Source organism: Scomber japonicus, chromosome 16 (genome assembly GCF_027409825.1).
Source record: "Scomber japonicus isolate fScoJap1 chromosome 16, fScoJap1.pri, whole genome shotgun sequence".
NCBI classification, from domain to species: Eukaryota; Metazoa; Chordata; class Actinopteri; order Scombriformes; family Scombridae; genus Scomber; species Scomber japonicus.
Genome location: NC_070593.1, coordinates 4,572,901 through 4,590,678, shown reverse-complemented (window position 1 = coordinate 4,590,678; position 17,778 = coordinate 4,572,901). Strand labels below are relative to the sequence as shown.

At 43.0% G+C, this 17,778-nt stretch overlaps 1 protein-coding gene across 1 annotated transcript in view; it reads right to left on the bottom strand.

Moving 5' to 3' along the window:
• Window positions 1-17,778, bottom strand: part of LOC128375815 (transcription factor IIIB 90 kDa subunit-like) — a 68,231-nt gene that overhangs the window by 45,311 nt on the left and 5,142 nt on the right. The window contains exon 3 of the mRNA XM_053336230.1: window positions 3,617-3,790. Coding sequence (XP_053192205.1) covers window positions 3,617-3,790 — 174 coding nt within the window. The remainder of the gene's footprint in view (window positions 1-3,616; window positions 3,791-17,778) is intronic.

The following is a 17,778-nucleotide window of genomic DNA, read 5'->3' as shown; positions in this document are numbered from 1 at the left end:
GAAGGAAGGGAGGAGAGAAGGAGGGAGGGAGGAAGGACAGATGGAAGGAAGGAAAGGAAGAAGGGGGATGGAGGAAGGAGAGAAGGAGGGAGGAAGGACAGATGGAAGGAAGGAAAGGAAGGAAGGAAAGGAAGGAAGGATGGAGGAAATAAGGAACGAGGGAGGGAGAAAGGAAAAGAGGAAGGGAAGAAAGAAGGCAGGGAGGAAGGAAAGGAAGGAAGGAAGGAAGGAAGGAAGGAAGGAAGGAAGGAAGGAAGGAAGGATATTTACAGAAGTTACCAAATATAATTATTTGCCCAATAAAGGGTTAAACAGATATCACATTGGGCCCTTAACCTCTACTGACACTGAAACTGCAGGAAACTTTGCATATAAATAACAATTCCTCCCTTCCCTCTTTCCCTCTGTCCGTCCTCCCTCCCTCCCTCCTACCTTCCTCCTTTCCTTCCTTCCTTCCTTCCTTCCTTCCTTCCTTCCTTCCTTTCATTCCTTCCTTCTTCATCCCTCCTTTCTTTCCTTCCTCCCATCCTCCCTCCTTTCCTTCCTTCTCCATTCCTCCCTTCTTTCCTTCCTCCCATCCTACATTCCTCCCTCCCTTCCTCCCATTCTCCCTCCTTTCCTTCCTCCCTCCTTTCCTTCCTTCCTTCCTTCCTTCCTCCCTCCTTTCCTTCCTTCCTTCCTTCCTTCCCTTGCTTCCTCCCATTCTCCCTCCTTTCCTTCCTTCCTTCTTCCTTCCTTCCTTCCTCCCTCCTTTCCTTCCTTCTTCCTTCCTCCCTCCCTCCCTTCCTTCTTTGACTCGAGGACAACAGGAGGGTTAATTGCAAATGAAATATTCTATTAATATACAGTACTGTGCAAAAAGTCTTAGGCCATCATTAGATGTGTTGCTTTAGCAATGTTATAATGACCATATATAATTATGTATCAGTCTCTTTAGTAGAATACAACCAGGAAATAAAGGAAATGTTAAAAACAACAACAAAAAAAGAGCTTCTATAGACTTAAGTGGCAGATATTTCGTGTGACGTCCCCTTAAACTTGAGGATTGTGTGTATATTGTATATTTCATGTATTTTCTGTTTGTATGATGTTGGTAGGAAGTAGGCATGGGCCGGTATGAGATTCTGGCCGGTATGATAACCTTAAGAAAAAACATCACGGTTTCACGGTATGGCAGTATTGTGATTACAGGAGGAAGGAAAGAAGGAAGGAAGGAAGGGAGGTAAGGAGGGGAAGGAGGGAGGGAGGGAGGGAGGGAGGGAAGGGAAGGAGGAACGACGGAAGGAAGGGAGGAAGGGAGAGAGGAAGAAAAGGAAGGGAGGAAGGACGGAAGAAAAGGAAGGACAGAAGAAAAGAAGAAAGGATGGGAGGGAGGAAGAAGGAAGGAAGGAAAGGAAGGACCAGCACTTCCTGTCTTTGACCAGACTAAAAACAGCTCATACCTTAGGAACGGTATGACAGAAAATTTGGCGGTTTCGGTTATCGTGGCTTTTTCAAATCGCTGTATACCTTGAACACAGTTATCATCCCATGCCTAGTAGGAAGACTTCTGCATAATACTGTACATTAATGATGATATGTTAATAAAACATTAGCCTAACTTTTTACCTCCTTACAGCTTCCCTCTCAACACCTGCTGAAGTGTCTCAAGCTGTTCTCTCTTTCAGTAATCACACGTTAATTTAATATATTAACTATACTGAGCTGTTGTGTATTAGCCCAACATGTCAAACACTGATATTTTCAGGATGAGTTAGAGAAGTAGTTTCCATCTCCTTAAACTCTCAGGCAGCAGAGTTTCCATCCATCTGTCCGACCTGTCAGTGGATTCAAACCCACAAGCTTCTTCTTGTTTCCACTGCAGGAACTTTGTGGTAGTTTAACAAGGCGGTGATCGTTGGCGCGTGCCTCCTTAGCAGGAAACGCCCCTGAAAGACAACCTCCCAACACTTTTACGGGGGGGGGGGCAAACCAAGTCCCTGCCTCGGGGTAGGCGCTCGAGGTTCACTCTATGCTGATTGAGTAAACTCAAAGCGCCAAAATAAACACCTATAAACTGCTGCAGAATGATTATGTCACCAGTCCAGTCCACTTCCTGTGAAGGTCCCGCCTCCTAAATTTCACCCAGAACTTCCTTAATGGAGGCAGAACTAGAGCTGCTCCCTGACAAAATAAAACTAACTGAAGAACAACTGGAGCAGCTGTTGCTCAGGAGGTACAGCGGTCATCTTTTAAATGGAAAACCTGTTTATTTATTTGTATTATTATTATTTTTATTATTAATATTATTTTATTTATTTATTTTTGAGTGTGTTCTTTTTTTGTTTTTATTTATTAATTTTATTTATTTATTTAAATATAAATGTATTTAATGTATTTTTGTATTATTTATTAATTTTATTTTTTTCACAGTTAATTGTATTTATTTGTCTCTATTGTATTTCTGTTTGAATATCATTATTATTGCTATTATGATTGCCTATATGTGCCTTCTTGTTCTGTATTGTTCAAAATGTAATAAACAGATGTTTAAAAAATTAATAAATAAATAAAAAATTGGAAAACCTGAGCAGGATATTTGTCTGAGGAAACATTAACTTCCTCCTGATGAGCAGGTTGAATGTGACATGTAGTGTTAAAGTGCTTTAAGTGGTCAAAAAGACTAGAAAAGTAGAGTCCATGCACCATAACTGAGGTTTAAATCTGAATAAAAGAAGAAGTGCAGCAGCAGAGACACATTAGAGCTTAAAGCCAACACACATTAAAAACATTAAGCAGCAACAAATAACTCAGCTTCACTAAAATCTATTCTTAAATAGTTCTCAGACAGCAGCTGCAGCTGAAAATGATAAAAAAGAAGAAAAGTTGTTTTCTAGCCAGGACAAAACTTCACTGCTCAAACATTTCTCTTCTTTTTTTTTTTTGCTGAACATATTCTCCATCTCTAGTGGAAACACCGCTACAGCCAACAGATAAAAAGGTACAAGATAAGAGTCACATGACCGAGTCACATGACCCAAACAACCAACATCATTAGGTCACTTATATACTGTAACAGGAGCGATGCCAGTATATGAATGGATAAAGGGAGAGTCCGTGTATATTTGACCATGAAAGTCACATTGATTCTACTGTTAGCAGCTCCTGTTTGCATCGTAACCATGGAAACGCCTGATTCTTCCATACCATCAAGCCTGTACAACACCACAGCTCCCAGTACCTCCCATTAAAAAGACTGAGGCTGTCCTAACTACTATTTAATGCCAGGAACAATTGCACACTTGTATATTGGAGGAGGAGGAGGAGGAGGAGGAGAAGAAGAAGAAGAAGAAGAATTTCTCCCTATATGGGGATCAATAATGACACCTTACCTTCATTTTAAGTTATAAAAGTGTATTTTTATATAATTTCTAAATGGATTTATAGACTAACATTAGACATAATTCAATATAATAGTGAAAAACTGAAAATCAGCCTTCAGAGAATAAAGACTTTCTGTGCAATTTAGCTGAAATTCAGTGTTCTGTATCATCAATCAGACCTATAAGACCTATTGAATGCACTTCCTAGCTTGTTTTTCACCTTGATGAAGACTGAAACTGAAGGTGAAGGATACGTGGCGTCCCCTCGGTGCGGCAGACCAGGTAGAGGCAGGCGGCGATGACGTGCGAGGCTTTGCGACCGCGGGTCAGCTGTTTACCGAGAGCCATGCGGTAGAAGTTGAAGGCGGTGTCCAGACAGTGCTGGTTCATCTGCAGCTGGCGGCCCAGAGTGTTGATGCTCTGCTTCGCTGCAGAGACACAAACACACACCAGCAGGTCAGAACATGAGAAGAGCGGGAGATACATTTATTTAATATTCAGCTTCTGTTCTTCATCCTCTGGAGAGCCTGAATATTAAAGATTTAAAGGAAATAGGACTATTTAACTTCAAGGTTATTCTTCATCATCATCATCATCACCACCAGTCGTAGTACAAAGTAGTAGCAGCAATATTATTGGTAGAAGTATAGCTACCAATAATATTAGCATCAGCACTAGGTGTAGTAGTAGACATAGAAACATTAGCAGTAGTATTGGTTGTAGAGCGCTATATTAACGGTAGTAGTTGTAGTAGTCAGTGTTGTGCCTGACCAACTCTTTCTTTCCTCCCCTGTACCTTCCTCCCTTCCTTCTTTCCTTCCTTCCTTCCTTCCTTCCTTCCTCCCTCCCTCCTTTCCTCTTTTCCTTTCTCCCTCCTACCTCCTTTCCTTCCTCCCTCCCTCCTATCTTCCTTCCTTCCTTCCTTGAACAATCGTTCATGAACTCGGTCATATTTTGGGTGAGCGTGAACTGAACGTTCTGTATTTCTGCCTGATGAACGTTATAGTGAGTATACTAACCCTAACCCATGTATAATGTCTATGAGCAGCACTATAGACATATATACTAACCCTAACCCATGTATAATGTCTATGAGCAGCACTATAGACATATATACTAACCCTAACCCATGTATAATGTCTATGAACAGCTCCACCATAGACATATATACTAACCCTAACCCATGTATAATGTCTATGAGCAGCTCCACCATAGACATATATACTAACCCTAACCCATGTATAATGTCTATGAGCAGCTCCACCATAGACATATATACTAACCCTAACCCATGTATAATGTCTATGAGCAGCTCCACCATAGACATATATACTAACCCTAACCCATGTATAATGTCTATGAGCAGCTCCACCATAGACATATATACTAACCCTAACCCATGTATAATGTCTATGAGCAGCTCTACCATAGACATATATACTAACCCTAACCCATGTATAATGTCTATGAGCAGCTCCACCATAGACATATATACTAACCCTAACCCATGTATATATGAGCAGCTCTACCATAGACATATATACTAACCCTAACCCATGTATAATGTCTATGAGCAGCTCCACCATAGACATATATACTAACCCTAACCCATGTATATATGAGCAGCACTACCATAGACATATATACTAACCCTAACCCATGTATAATGTCTATGAGCAGCACTATAGACATATATACTAACCCTAACCCATGTATAATGTCTATGAACAGCTCTACCTCAGACTCTGCCTCCATCATCTGCATCTTCGTATGACTACAGAAAACTATTTAGAAATCTGACGCATAGTTTCAGAGTTAAAGCTGATAAAATAATAGCTGTGTGTGGTTTTATATGAGCTGTGGAAATAATTCTGAATAACTCGCAGCAACATATTAAAAAAAAAACAGAACTATGAACTATGAACTAGACTGGTGGTAGTAGTAGTTGTAGTAGTAGTAGCAGCAGCAGTATTAGCAGCAGTAGTTCCTCAGTGAAGTCAGAGCAGGACTCGATGTTCTAATCTAACACAATGACCATCATAATTAATGTAAACACAGTTTCTGATCCCAGCAAGACTCTTGGAACGAGGCCGAGAACACACACACACACACACACACGCATGTTATTACACAAGCACACAAACATCACATTATGCAAACACACCTCTGCAAGCAAGTCAGGACAAATACGCCCGAGATGAGCACGAGGCTTTCATTAAACACACGTGCACACACATGCACAAACCCACATAATTATGTCGTTACACGCAAACGCACACAAAAAGAAAAAAGCACATGTTCGTCATCTGAAGACACACCAACACACACACACACACACACACACACACACACACACACCAATGACTTCAAATGTAAGAGCAGGTGGAGACTCAAGGAAGAGAAAAGAAGTGTTGACCAGAGTTCATGACCTCGGGATGAGCTCATGTTAAAATTATCCACACACACAGAAGCAGATGTGTGTGTGTGTGTGTGAATGAGTGTGTGTGTGTGTGTGTGTGTGTGTGAATGAGTGTGTGTGTGTGTGTGTGAGAGAGACCCATTGAACACAGTGTGATGTCTGGGAATGTGTGAGACTCTGAGCTCATCGTGTCTCGTCATTCTGTTCGGTTTAACTGCCTTTCAGATGTAAAACCAGCTGATACACTCACTCACTCTCTCTCTCACACACACACACACACACACACACACACGACTGGATCTCCGTTCTCAGGCCTGAATCAGTCTCATTATTCCAGTTTTGTGTAATAATTATGTCCACACAGCTCCTGCTTTAATCCCTCTGCAGTCAAATATAATGGCAGCATGTTTTTTAAAGTATTATTAATAGTTTTATATAATTATAATTAAGAAAAAAAGGTTATTAAAATATCAGAAATTCCTTTTTTTTTTGTCTCAGCCGGCTGATCAGTGTGCCTGTCTTACATACTTCTGTTAGTACACTGTGTACTTCACTGTGTAGTGTGCACAAAGGTCGACAGGTTAGTGTTATCTCAAATCAAACATGGGCGAAAATGATAATAACAAGTTAAGAAGGCAGCGTGAGCTGGACCAAATCATTACAGACTTCTAAATCTCATATATAGGCTTATATGCAACAACAGTATAAGTTCACAGTTAGTTTATTGTCATTCTAAAACATGCTTTCACAGCGTAATGAAGTGGCAGTTATGAATTAAAGCTTAAATAATCATCTTAACCCTCCTGTTGTCCTCAAGTCAAGGAAGGAAGGGAGGAAGAAGGAAGGAAAGGAGGAAGAAGGAAGGAAAGGAGAGAGGGAGGGAGGAAGGGAGGGAGGAAGGGAGGAAGGAAGGAAGGAAGGAAGGAAGGAAGGAAAGAAAAAAGGGGGAAGGAAGGAAGGGAGGAAGAAGGAAGGAAAGGAGGAGGGGGAAGGAAGGAAGAAGGAAGGAAAGGAGGGAGGAAGGAGGGAAGGAAAGAAGGAGTGAGGGGGAAGGAAGGACAGAAGGAAGGAAGGAAGGATCAATTTGACCCGGGAGGACGATACGAGGGTTAAATGCTTGTTGTTGCCATTGTGTATGAAATGTTCTATATACTATAAATAAAGCTGCCTTGCCTAGATCGGATCACATTTTATGACCCATTAATGCAGAGAACTAGGTAATTCTAAAGAGTTCACATACTTTCTCTGTTTGTCCGCAGCAGTAACATCAGTTCACTGAGGTTCAGTTTTTGAGGTAAAGAGTTTAACAGTCTCTCAGCCTCTGGGAAGAAGCTGGCCTTAAGCCTTGTTGTCCTGGCCTTGATGCTGAGCAGCTTTCTGCCTGAAGGGACGGAGGCAGAAAGCCACATGTGTAATTTATATTTGTATAACGCACCAATGTTCACCATAGTTACAACGACCTTGGCCGCCACCTCCTGTTTGAAAAGTGTTCCCTCTCCTTCTGCTACAGAGCATAGACTGTATAGAAGAAATGGACGTAACATCCATGACGTCACCCATTGGTTTGTGGACTGCTGCTCGGAAGCCAATAGTTTCGAATCTGGGCAGCGCCATCTTGAAAATTTCAGGTGCATGCTGGGAAAAATAAAAACACAGATCCTACTTATATGAGCATGAGGCGGAGCCATGGGCGGAGCAGGGAGGTTGCTATGGTTGCGAGGGCTGGATCTAGAGGACATTGTGCAATCAACCTGTCAATCAGGACGTAGCCACGCCCTAATGCATACCCTGCTTTATCATCTAATATAAAATCAGGGAGGCCAAAATGTCCCAAATGGACATCATACTGCATTGAAGAAGGCTTTAAACTAGCGATTGAGACCATAAACACATTTTGAAAACGTTTACTGAGGTTAGAAATCAAGTGAGAAGTTGGTGAATTCTCCATTGACTTGTATAGAGACGGTCGCCCCCTGGTGGCCTTTTGATAGAATGCAGCTCTAAGTTACTTCCACGTTGGCTTCATTTCAGAGGACCAGAACTCCCCGCCTGGTTGCAGCTGAGTTAAATCAATAGTTTAATCTACTCTGGACTAAAAGCAGCAGTTTCCCTGATAGGATGCTTCATCTACTGTTAAAACCTGCTTTGATTCTTGCTACAAATAATAATTATATGAATTTTAACTAATTATTAACTGAGCTTTAAATTGCTAAAACGAAAAGGTAAAATATGCACATAACAGTTGTCTTAGAGGTCAAGATGACATCATGTTCAAATGTCTCGTTTCATCCAAGATATTCAAGTCAAGAATGATTATAAAGCTGGAAAATAAGCCGTAAATCTGTGCAATAGACGTCTGTGAGAAACAAATATGAGTTGGATGAGTCTTGCAGTGGCGTCATGAGTCAGATATGACAGTAAGTCTGTGAGTTTTAATGTCTTTCTCATAATGATGATGATCTCCAACCAGCAGATATCCAAATCAGAAATGCTTCATTTACCCTGAGGAGTCACGTTACAGGCTAGAAATATATAAGTATAGAGAAATTAGGAGAGAGGAATAAGCATTATAAGATGTAGGGCTGGTTGATTATGGCAAAAATGAAAATCACGATTAATTGAACATGTAACCTCGATTACGATTAATGAAGGATTATCTCCACCCTTGATGAACAATGATGTATTTTCACAGTTTCTTTAGTTTAGTATTTTCCACTGCTGCCCTCACACATGAGGATCTTTAGGGAGTGAAAATAAAGATGTTTTAACCCTCCTGTGGTCTCCGAGTCAAGGGAGGAAGGGAGGAAGAAGGAAAGAAGGTAGGAGAGAGAGAGAAAAAGGACAGAGGAAAGAAAGAAGGGAGGAAGGAAAGGAAGGAAGGAGGGAGGAAAGGAAAGAAGGAGGGAGGGGGAAAGGAAGGACAGAAGGGAGGAAGAAGGAAAGAAGGTAGGAGAGAGGGAGGACTGACAGAGGAAAAGAAGGAAGGAGAAGGGAGGAAGGACAGAGGAAAGAAAGAAGGGAGGAAGGAAAGGAAGGAAGGAAGGCTTCCTTCTTCTTTCCTCCCTTCTCCCTCCCTTGCTTCCTTCTTCTTTCCTCCCTTCTCCCTCCCTTCCTTCCTCTTTCTTCCCTTCTCCCTCCCTTCCTTCCTTCTTCTTTCCTCCCTTCTCCCTTCCTCCCTTCTCCCTCCCTCCCTTCCTTCCTTCCTTCCTTGGTTCGAGGACAACAGGAGGGTTAATATAAACTCTGAGCTGCAGGTGTGTTTTGCTGCCTCTGGTATAAAAACCTCTCTCACATTGATCTCATGTAAATGCCACTCTGCTTCAAGCCGTCCCAGTTTCTGTTTATGGAAATGTTACTGGAATTATTTTGTCGTGTAAAGGGCACAAACTATTTTTTAACAACCTGGAAAGAAGAAGAGTCCTAATTACAGCTGCAGCCGTGCTGAGTCTCTGCCCTACTTTATAATCTGTGACACTAACTTGTTTGAAATCAGGGTGAAAATTTACTTTTTTTTTTTTTTTTTACTCGTATTCAACAACAGCTGCTTCAAACTTAATTGCAACAAATAAAAAACGTCCTTTATAACTTCACACTACGACGTTTCTATACCCTTAACCTTCCTGTCGTCCTCCCGGCTCAAATTGACCCTGTCTGTTTTGACTGTTCCTTCCTTCCTTCCTTCCTTCCTTCCCTCCCTCCCTCCTTCCCCCTTTCTTTTCCTCCCCTGTACCTTCATCCTTTCCTTCTTTCCCTGTCCTTCTTTCCTTCCCTCCTCCCTTCCTCTTTTCCTCCTACCTTCCTTCCTTCTTTCCTTCCTTCCTCCCTCTCACTCCTACCATCCTTCCTTCCTCCCTCCTTCCCTCCCTTCCTTCCTTCCTTCCTTTCTTTCCTCCCCTGTACCTTCATCCTTTCCTTCTTTCCCCTGTCCTTCTTTCCTTCCCTCCTCCCTTCCTCTTTTCCTCTCTCCCTCCTACCTTCCTTCCTTCTTTCCTTCCTCCCTCTCTCACTCCTACCATCCTTCCTTCCTTCCTCCCTCCTTTCCTTCCTTCCTTCCTTCCCCCTTTCTTTCCTCCCCTGTACCTTCATCCTTTCCTTCTTTCCCCTGTCCTTCTTTCCTTCCCTCCTCCCTTCCTCTTTTCCTCTCTCCCTCCTACCTTCCTTCCTTCTTTCCTTCTTCCCTCTCTCACTCCTACCATCCTTCCTTCCTCCCTCCTTTCCTTCCTTCCTTCCTTCCTTCCTCCCTCTCCCTTTCTTTCCTCCCCTGTACCTTCATCCTTTCCTTCTTTCCCCTGTCCTTCTTTCCTTCCCTCCTCCCTTCCTCTTTTCCTCTCTCCCTCCTACTTTCCTTCCTTCTTTCCTTCCTCCCTCTCTCACTCCTACCATCCTTCCTTCCTCCCTCCTTTCCTTCCTTCCTTCCTTCCTTCCTTCCTCCCTCCCTCCTTCTCCCTTTCTTTCCTCCCCTGTCCTTCTTTCCTTCCATCCTCCCTTGTCCTTCTTTCCTTCCCTCCTCCCTTCCTCTTTTCCTCTCTCCCTCCTACCTTCCTTCCTTCTTTCCTTCCTCCCTCCCTCTCTCACTCCTACCATCCTTCCTTCCTCCCTCCTTTCCTTCCTACCATCCTTCCTTCCTCCCTCCTTTCCTTCCTCCCTCCCTCCTTCTCCCTTTCTTTCCTCCCCTGTACCTTCATCCTTTTCTTCTTTCCCCTGTCCTTCTTTCCTTCCCTCCTCCCTTCCTCTTTTCCTCTCTCCCTCCTACCTTCCTTCCTTCTTTCCTTCCTCCCTCTCTCACTCCTACCATCCTTCCTTCCTCCCTCCTTTCCTTCCTTCCTTCCTCCCTCCCTCCTTCTCCCTTTCTTTCCTCCCCTGTACCTTCATCCTTTCCTTCTTTCCCCTGTCCTTCCCTCTCTCCCTACCTTCCTTCCTTCTTTCCTTCCTCCCTCTCTCACTCCTACCATCCTTCCTTCCTCCCTCCTTTCCTTCCTTCCTTCCTCCCTCCCTCCCTCCTTCTCCCTTTCTTTCCTCCCCTCTACCTTCATCCTTTCCTTCTTTCCCCTGTCCTTCTTTCCTTCCCTCCTCCCTTCCTCTTTTCCTCTCTCCCTCCTACCTTCCTTCCTTCTTTCCTTCCTCCCTCTCTCACTCCTACCATCCTTCCTTCCTCCCTCCTTTCCTTCCTTCCTTCCTCCCTCCCTCCTTCTCCCTTTCTTTCCTCCCCTGTACCTTCATCCTTTCCTTCTTTCCCCTGTCCTTCTTTCCTTCCCTCCTCCCTTCCTCTTTTCCTCTCTCTCTCCTACCTTCCTTCCTTCTTTCCTTCCTCCCTCTCTCACTCCTACCATCCTTCCTTCCTCCCTCCTTTCCTTCCTCCTTCTCTCACTCCTACCATCCTTCCTTCCTCCCTCCTTTCCTTCCTCCCCTGGACCTTCATCCTTTCCTTCTTTCCCCTGTCCTTCTTTCCTTCCCTCCTCCCTTCCTCTTTTCCTCTCTCCCTCCTACCTTCCTTCCTTCCTCTCTCACTCCTACCATCCTTCCTTCCTCCCTCCTTTCCTTCCTTCCTTCCTCCCTCCTTTCATTCCTTCTTCCTTCCTCCCATCCTTCCTTCCTTGGCTCGAGGATAACAGGAAGGTTAATGGTTTTCAATCGCTGCTACAACCCAAGTTTCCTTCTTCAGGTGACACACAACATGAGCAACACATTAAACTAAGATTATTTAAGTCCGACTGTAATTAAATTGCCTTTTAATGTCTACTGCAGCAGACATATCGACCCTGTACTGTTCCATCATCCACTTATGTAGCTGGAGTCCTGATTTCAATCCATCAAATGTTTTCATAAAGTGATTTCATGTCTTTATATAATAAGCAGAGCAGACCGGTCACACTGAGCCTGATTGCATCCTGATACACACGAGCTGCTCCTCCTCCTTATCTTTACTTTAGTCTGCTGCTGTTAAACCTGTTGAATGAGTCACTTAGCAGGTTAGACAGCTGATTAGCTCATCTGCAGCACATTAAACACACCTGCAAATGTCACTTCAGACCTGTTTTTAGATGCTGGTTTGGTCGTAGCTCTTTAAAATCCTCGTTAGTGACAGTCCTAATTCAGTAAGATGTGTTACTGTGTCTCAAATCTCTTTTTTCTGTATTTACTCCTTTTGATATTTCGGTGCATAAAGTGCGTTCACACTGAGAAGTATGGAAACATGCTGGATGGTTTCACTCAAAACAGTCAAAAAGTTGAGTGTGAAACTATGGACGCTTTTCGCCCTCAACGGTCGCCATCTTGGCTCTGTACCAGGCGGGGAGTTCTGGTCCTCTGAAATGAGGCCAACACGGAAGTAACTTAGAACTGCATTCTATCAAAAGGCCACCAGGGGGCGACCGTCTCTATACAAGTTAATGGAGAATTCACCAACTTCTCACTTGATTTCTAAACTCAGTAAACGTTTTCAAAATGTGTTTATGGTCTCAATCGCTAGTTTAAAGCCTTCTTCAATGCAGTATGATGTTCATTTGGGACATTTTGGCCTCCCTGATTTTATATTTGACGATAAAGCAGGGTATGCATTAGGGCGTGGCTACGTCCTGATTGACAGGATGATTGACCAATGTCCTTGAGATCCAGCCCTCGCAACCATAGCAACCTCCCCGCTCCGCCCATGGCCCCGCCTCATGCCCATATAAGTATGAAAATGAAATGAAATGAATGAAGTTTTCAAGATGGCGCTGCCTAGACTCGAAACTATTGGCTTCCGAGCAGCAGTCCACAAACCAATGGGTGACGTCACGGATGTTACATCCATTTCTTTTATACAGTCTATGGTTGCAACACTTCTTAAAGTTGTTTTATTTCATGTAAAGAAAGAAAAACAAATTAAAAAGCTTTATCATAAAACAATATCCAGACATATATCTGCTCTGGACAGCTGGTCTCTCACTGCAGTATCAATACACTGATTTAACTTCCAGCTCTACTTTTACATTCACACACTTTTTTTTTTTTGCTGCAGCTCCGCTTTGTGACTCAGACGAGTGTGTTTTCACACATAAATCTTGCTCGGGGCAACTTTAAAAGCCACATTTAAATTCCAGTCATGACGCCTACACTGCAGCACACTGTAGGCTCGATACATGAGGAGCTGCCTGGTGATACACTACGGCCCAGCACAGATACACAAATACACAGGAGGAGGAGGAGGAGGAGGAGGGGGAGAGGAAGAGGAGGAAGAGGAGGAGGGGTTTGTGCTCCCAGACATGAATCAGTCAGTGGCCAGACGAGAGGATGCACAGACGGCCGCTGGGGAAAGTTTCCGGAGGACAAAAAAAGGAGAAGAAGAAGAAGAAGACGAGCTGTTCCTCTCACAGAGATGCCTGCAGACTCACAGACGGCCATAAATCTCCTGACAGACTTCTCTCACACACACAAACACAGACACACACACAGACACACACACACACACACCAACACAGTTTAACACACATGCAACAAAACTTCAGCTCACACACACACACTAGCATGAGAGTTATAACCCTTATTTCCACACAGTTTCCAGGTTTCCAAACAAATATAGCTCAAATTTTAACCAGAAAATCATCAAAAAAATAAAAAAAGAGAAATTAAGAGTTCATGAAGATAAACAGTTGGTAAGATAATAAGAGGTCATAATGTTAAATTTGAGGAACTTCACAGATCAGAAGTTTTAATATCTTTGGTGGAAAGTTTATTGACTCAAACGTTTCCAAGCATAAAGACTTATTTTCACAATATTTTTTCCAATTTTCATTTTAATTCCCACCCACATGTTTTACACACAAATTGAAAATGCTAATTTAAAAAAAAACAGGTGGATTGAAACCCACCAGGTGATTCACAGCCAGGGTTAACGTTACTCTCAGGGGTTCATGGAAAGATCGGAGAGAAGCAAATACAGAAGAAAATACAATTTACATCCACGCATTTGTATTTAAATATGGGAAATAAATCTAAATGTTGCACCCTTCATGTATGTTAAGGGTCTATAACAGAGGTGTCAAACTCATTTTCATTCAAGGGCCACATACAGCCCAATTTGATCTCATGTGGGCCGGATCATTAAAAGGAAGGAACGACAGAAGGCAAAGAAGGAGGAGAAGGGAGAGAATACAGGAAGAACATGGAAGGAAGGATCGGAAGGAAGGAAGGGAAGATCGGAAGGAAGGAAGGGAAGATCGAAAGGAAGGAAGGGAAGATCGAAAGGAAGGAAGGGAATGAAAGATCGGAAGGAGGGAAGGAAGGAAGGGAAGATCGGAAGGAGGGAAGGAAGGAAGGGAAGATGGAAGGAAGGAATGAAAGATCAGAAGGAAGGAAGGAAGGGAAGATCGGAAGGAAGGAATGAAAGATCGGAAGGAAGGAATGAAAGGTCGGAAGGAAGGAATGAAAGGTCGGAAGGAAGGAAGGAAGGGAAGATCAGAAGGAAGGAAGGAAGGAAGGAATGAATGAAGGGAAGAAGGACAGATGTAAGGAAGAAAGGAAGGGAAGATCGGAAGGAAGGAATGAAAGATCGGTCGGAAGGAAGGAATGAAAGATCGGAAGGAGGGAGGGAAGGAAGGGAAGATCGGAAGGAAGGAATGAAAGATCGGAAGGAAGGAATGAAAGATCGGAAGATCGGAAGGAAGGAATGAAGGAACGGAAGAAGGGAAGGAAGGAAGGAAGGGAAGAAGGGCAGATGGAAGGAAGGAAGCAAGCAAGCAAGGAAGGACAGAATGAAGGAAGTAAAAAAGGTAGGAAGGAAGGAAGGAAAAGAGGGAAAAGGAAACTGGGCCGGATTGGACCTCTCGGCGGGCCGATTCTGGCCCACGGGCCGCATGTTTGACGCCCCTGGTCTATATAGTAGTGACCAAGCCTAAACATCAACAATCTCTAGTATAAAGTATAGTTATATTTCTTAGTCTCTCTCCTATATCTTTAAAATGTTCAACTTGTTAAAAAATGAAGTGATTATTAAAACATATTAGGAACATGATGGGTGATGCTGATGAAGCTGTACTATTAAACCACACACACACACACACACACACACACACACACACACACTTCTGGGGACATTACATAGACTTGCATTCATTTCCTGGAGAATAACAGTAACCCTAATTATAACATCTGACCCAAAAGTCAGCTGTTTCCCAAATAAAGAAATGGCAAATCATCGTTATTCTGAAATCTGTCCCATAAAGGACGCTCTGACAAACCACACCCACACACATAACATCCATGGTCACTTCTGGGGACATTAAATAGACTTACATTAACTTCCTGGAAACTTACAGTAACTCTAAGCATCACCTCTAACCCAAAAATCTGCTTTTACCCAACCAGGAACATGGCTTTTGTTCCCAGTTGCACAGCTGTTAAGTCTGAAATTTGTCCCCAGAAGTAGTCAAAGACAGAAATCATACACACATTTCATCCTAACTCACTTCTGGGGACATCATATTGACTTATATTAACTTCCTGGAGACTTACAGTAACCCTTATATAACCTCTGACCCAAAAATCTGCTTTTCCCTTGAGTTGCACAACTGTTAATGTGTCCCCAAAAGTAGCCTATGACAAACCACACACACACACACTTCCTCCTAAGTCACTTCTGGGGACATTACATAGACTTACATTAACTTCCTGGAGACTTACAGTAACCCTAAGCATCACCTCTGACCCAAAAATCTGCTTTTCCCCCTAGTTGCACAACTGTTAGTGTCCCCAAAAGTAGTCTATGACAAACCTCACACACACACACACACACACACACACACACATACATATATATATTTTATCCTAGGTCACTTTTGGGGACATTACATTGACTTGCATGCATTTCCTGGAGACTTACAGTTAACCCTAATATAACCTCTGACTCAATATCAGCTTGGACATGGCTTCTGTCCCCGAGCCACCCCCAATAAACTGATCCCAAGCCTGAACTGTGTCCCTAAAAATATCCTAGGACACACACACGCACACTTTATCATTACATAGACTTACATTCATTTCCTGGAGACTTACAGTAACTCTAATATAACCTCTGATGCAAAGAATCTGCTTTTATTCCCCCACCTTTTGCTCTGAAGTCTGAGATTTGTCCCCAAAAGTAGCCGATAACACCAAATACACACACAAAATGTATCATGGGTCTTTTTTGGGGACATTACATAGACTTCCATTCATTTCCTGCAGTAACCACTAACAAAAATCTGCATTTTACCAATCAGGGTTTTGTCTCCTTCCCCAATGAACTGGTCTTAAGTCTGAAATCTGCCTCTCATAGCAGCCTCTGTCTGACACACACACACACACACACACACACACACACACTATCAGAAGTATTCCCCAAACCTCATCTTTGTATTCTCTCTCACACACACGCTGTGACTAAACTAATCCCCTCTCCATGCTGTCTCACACACACACACACACACACACACACACACACACACACACACACACACTTGCATTACTCAGCGTCTGCTGCAGTCTGACAGCTCGGTGACTCTGCGGCTCCGTCGCTCAAACATCATCAGCCAAGCAGACGGCCGTCACCGCGGTAACCAGCTGCTCTGCTCCGCTCTGTGCGCGGCAGCCTGCCAACCGCGAGCCGAGCGATTTGTCTGCTTTTCTACGAGCTGCTGATGTTGTGTTTCGCAGAGCGGAGTGAGTGAGATTAAAACCCCCCCGTGAGACAGCGAGGGGGTCCGGGGGACAAACCTCGGGGCCCTCCAGGGTTCCTGCGAGGGCCCCACAAGAATGTTACATTAATCTGAGGTCTCTGCAGGAGCCTGACAGCCGTGTATAGACAGCAGACGAGCTCATCATTAGACACATAAACATGTAAAAGAGAAGAGAAAGCGACATCTCTGCTGCTTAATATCTAAACTCCTGTCAGTTTAACGTTTGATTTAATGATTAAAACCTCCGAACAGTTTCCTCTCACTGCCTCTGAGACTATAACATGATAATAACTGCAACTTAAAGATCCTCTGCACACATGTTTAGACACTACTTAAGAAGAAGAAGAAGAAGAAGAAGAAGAAGAAGAAGAAGAAGAAGAAGAAGAAGAAGAAAGAAGAAGAAGAAGAAGAAGGAAGAAGAAGAAGAAGAAGAAGAAGAAGAAGAAGAAGAAGAAGAAGAAGAAGAAGAAGAAGAAGAAGAAGAAAGAAGAAGAAGAAGAAGAAGAAGAAGAACGAGGAGAAGGAGGACGAGGAGAAGGAGGACGAGGAGAAGGAGGACGAGGAGAAGGAGGAGAAGAAGAAGAAGAGAAGAAGGAGAAGAAGAAGCACGAGTAGAAGGAGGACGAGGAGAAGAAGAAGAAGAAGGAGGAGTAGAAGGAGGACGAGGAGAAGGAGAAGGAGAAGAAGAAGAAGAAGAAGAAGAAGAAGAGTCTGATATGATATTTTACACACAAAAAAGCTCAATTTTCTCAAATAAAAGTATAAAAATGCTGCATCAATTGCACCGAATAAACTCAGAAATCTCTACTCACACGGCCACAAAAGGTTCTTTATGATGAGAAAGTTTCTGTTTTTCTTTTACTGCATCATTTTAATAATTAAATGCTAAAATCATAAGAACAAAATCACATTCATTTGTACAAAAGGAATATTCAATATCGCTTCAACCAACACCACAAACAGAATCTGGCTGAGTGGGAAACACTGAATGTCAGAAAATAGAGTAAAAATGTTGGAAAAGAGTCGAAATCACTGAAAATCACTTTTTTAACCCAACAAACATCTAAAACCCAAAGATTCGCTTCAAAAACAAGAAAACAAGACACAACTCCTCACATTAGAGACTCTCTGATGGTGTTTCTGTTTAACCCTCCTGTTGTGCTCAAGTCAAGGAAGAAAGGAAGGAAGGAAGGGAGGATGGAAGACGGAAAGGAAGGAAGGAAGGAAGGAAGGAAGGAACAAAAACGAACGAAAAAATGAGGAAGGAATGAAGGAAGGAAGGGAGGAAAGAGGAGGGAAGGAA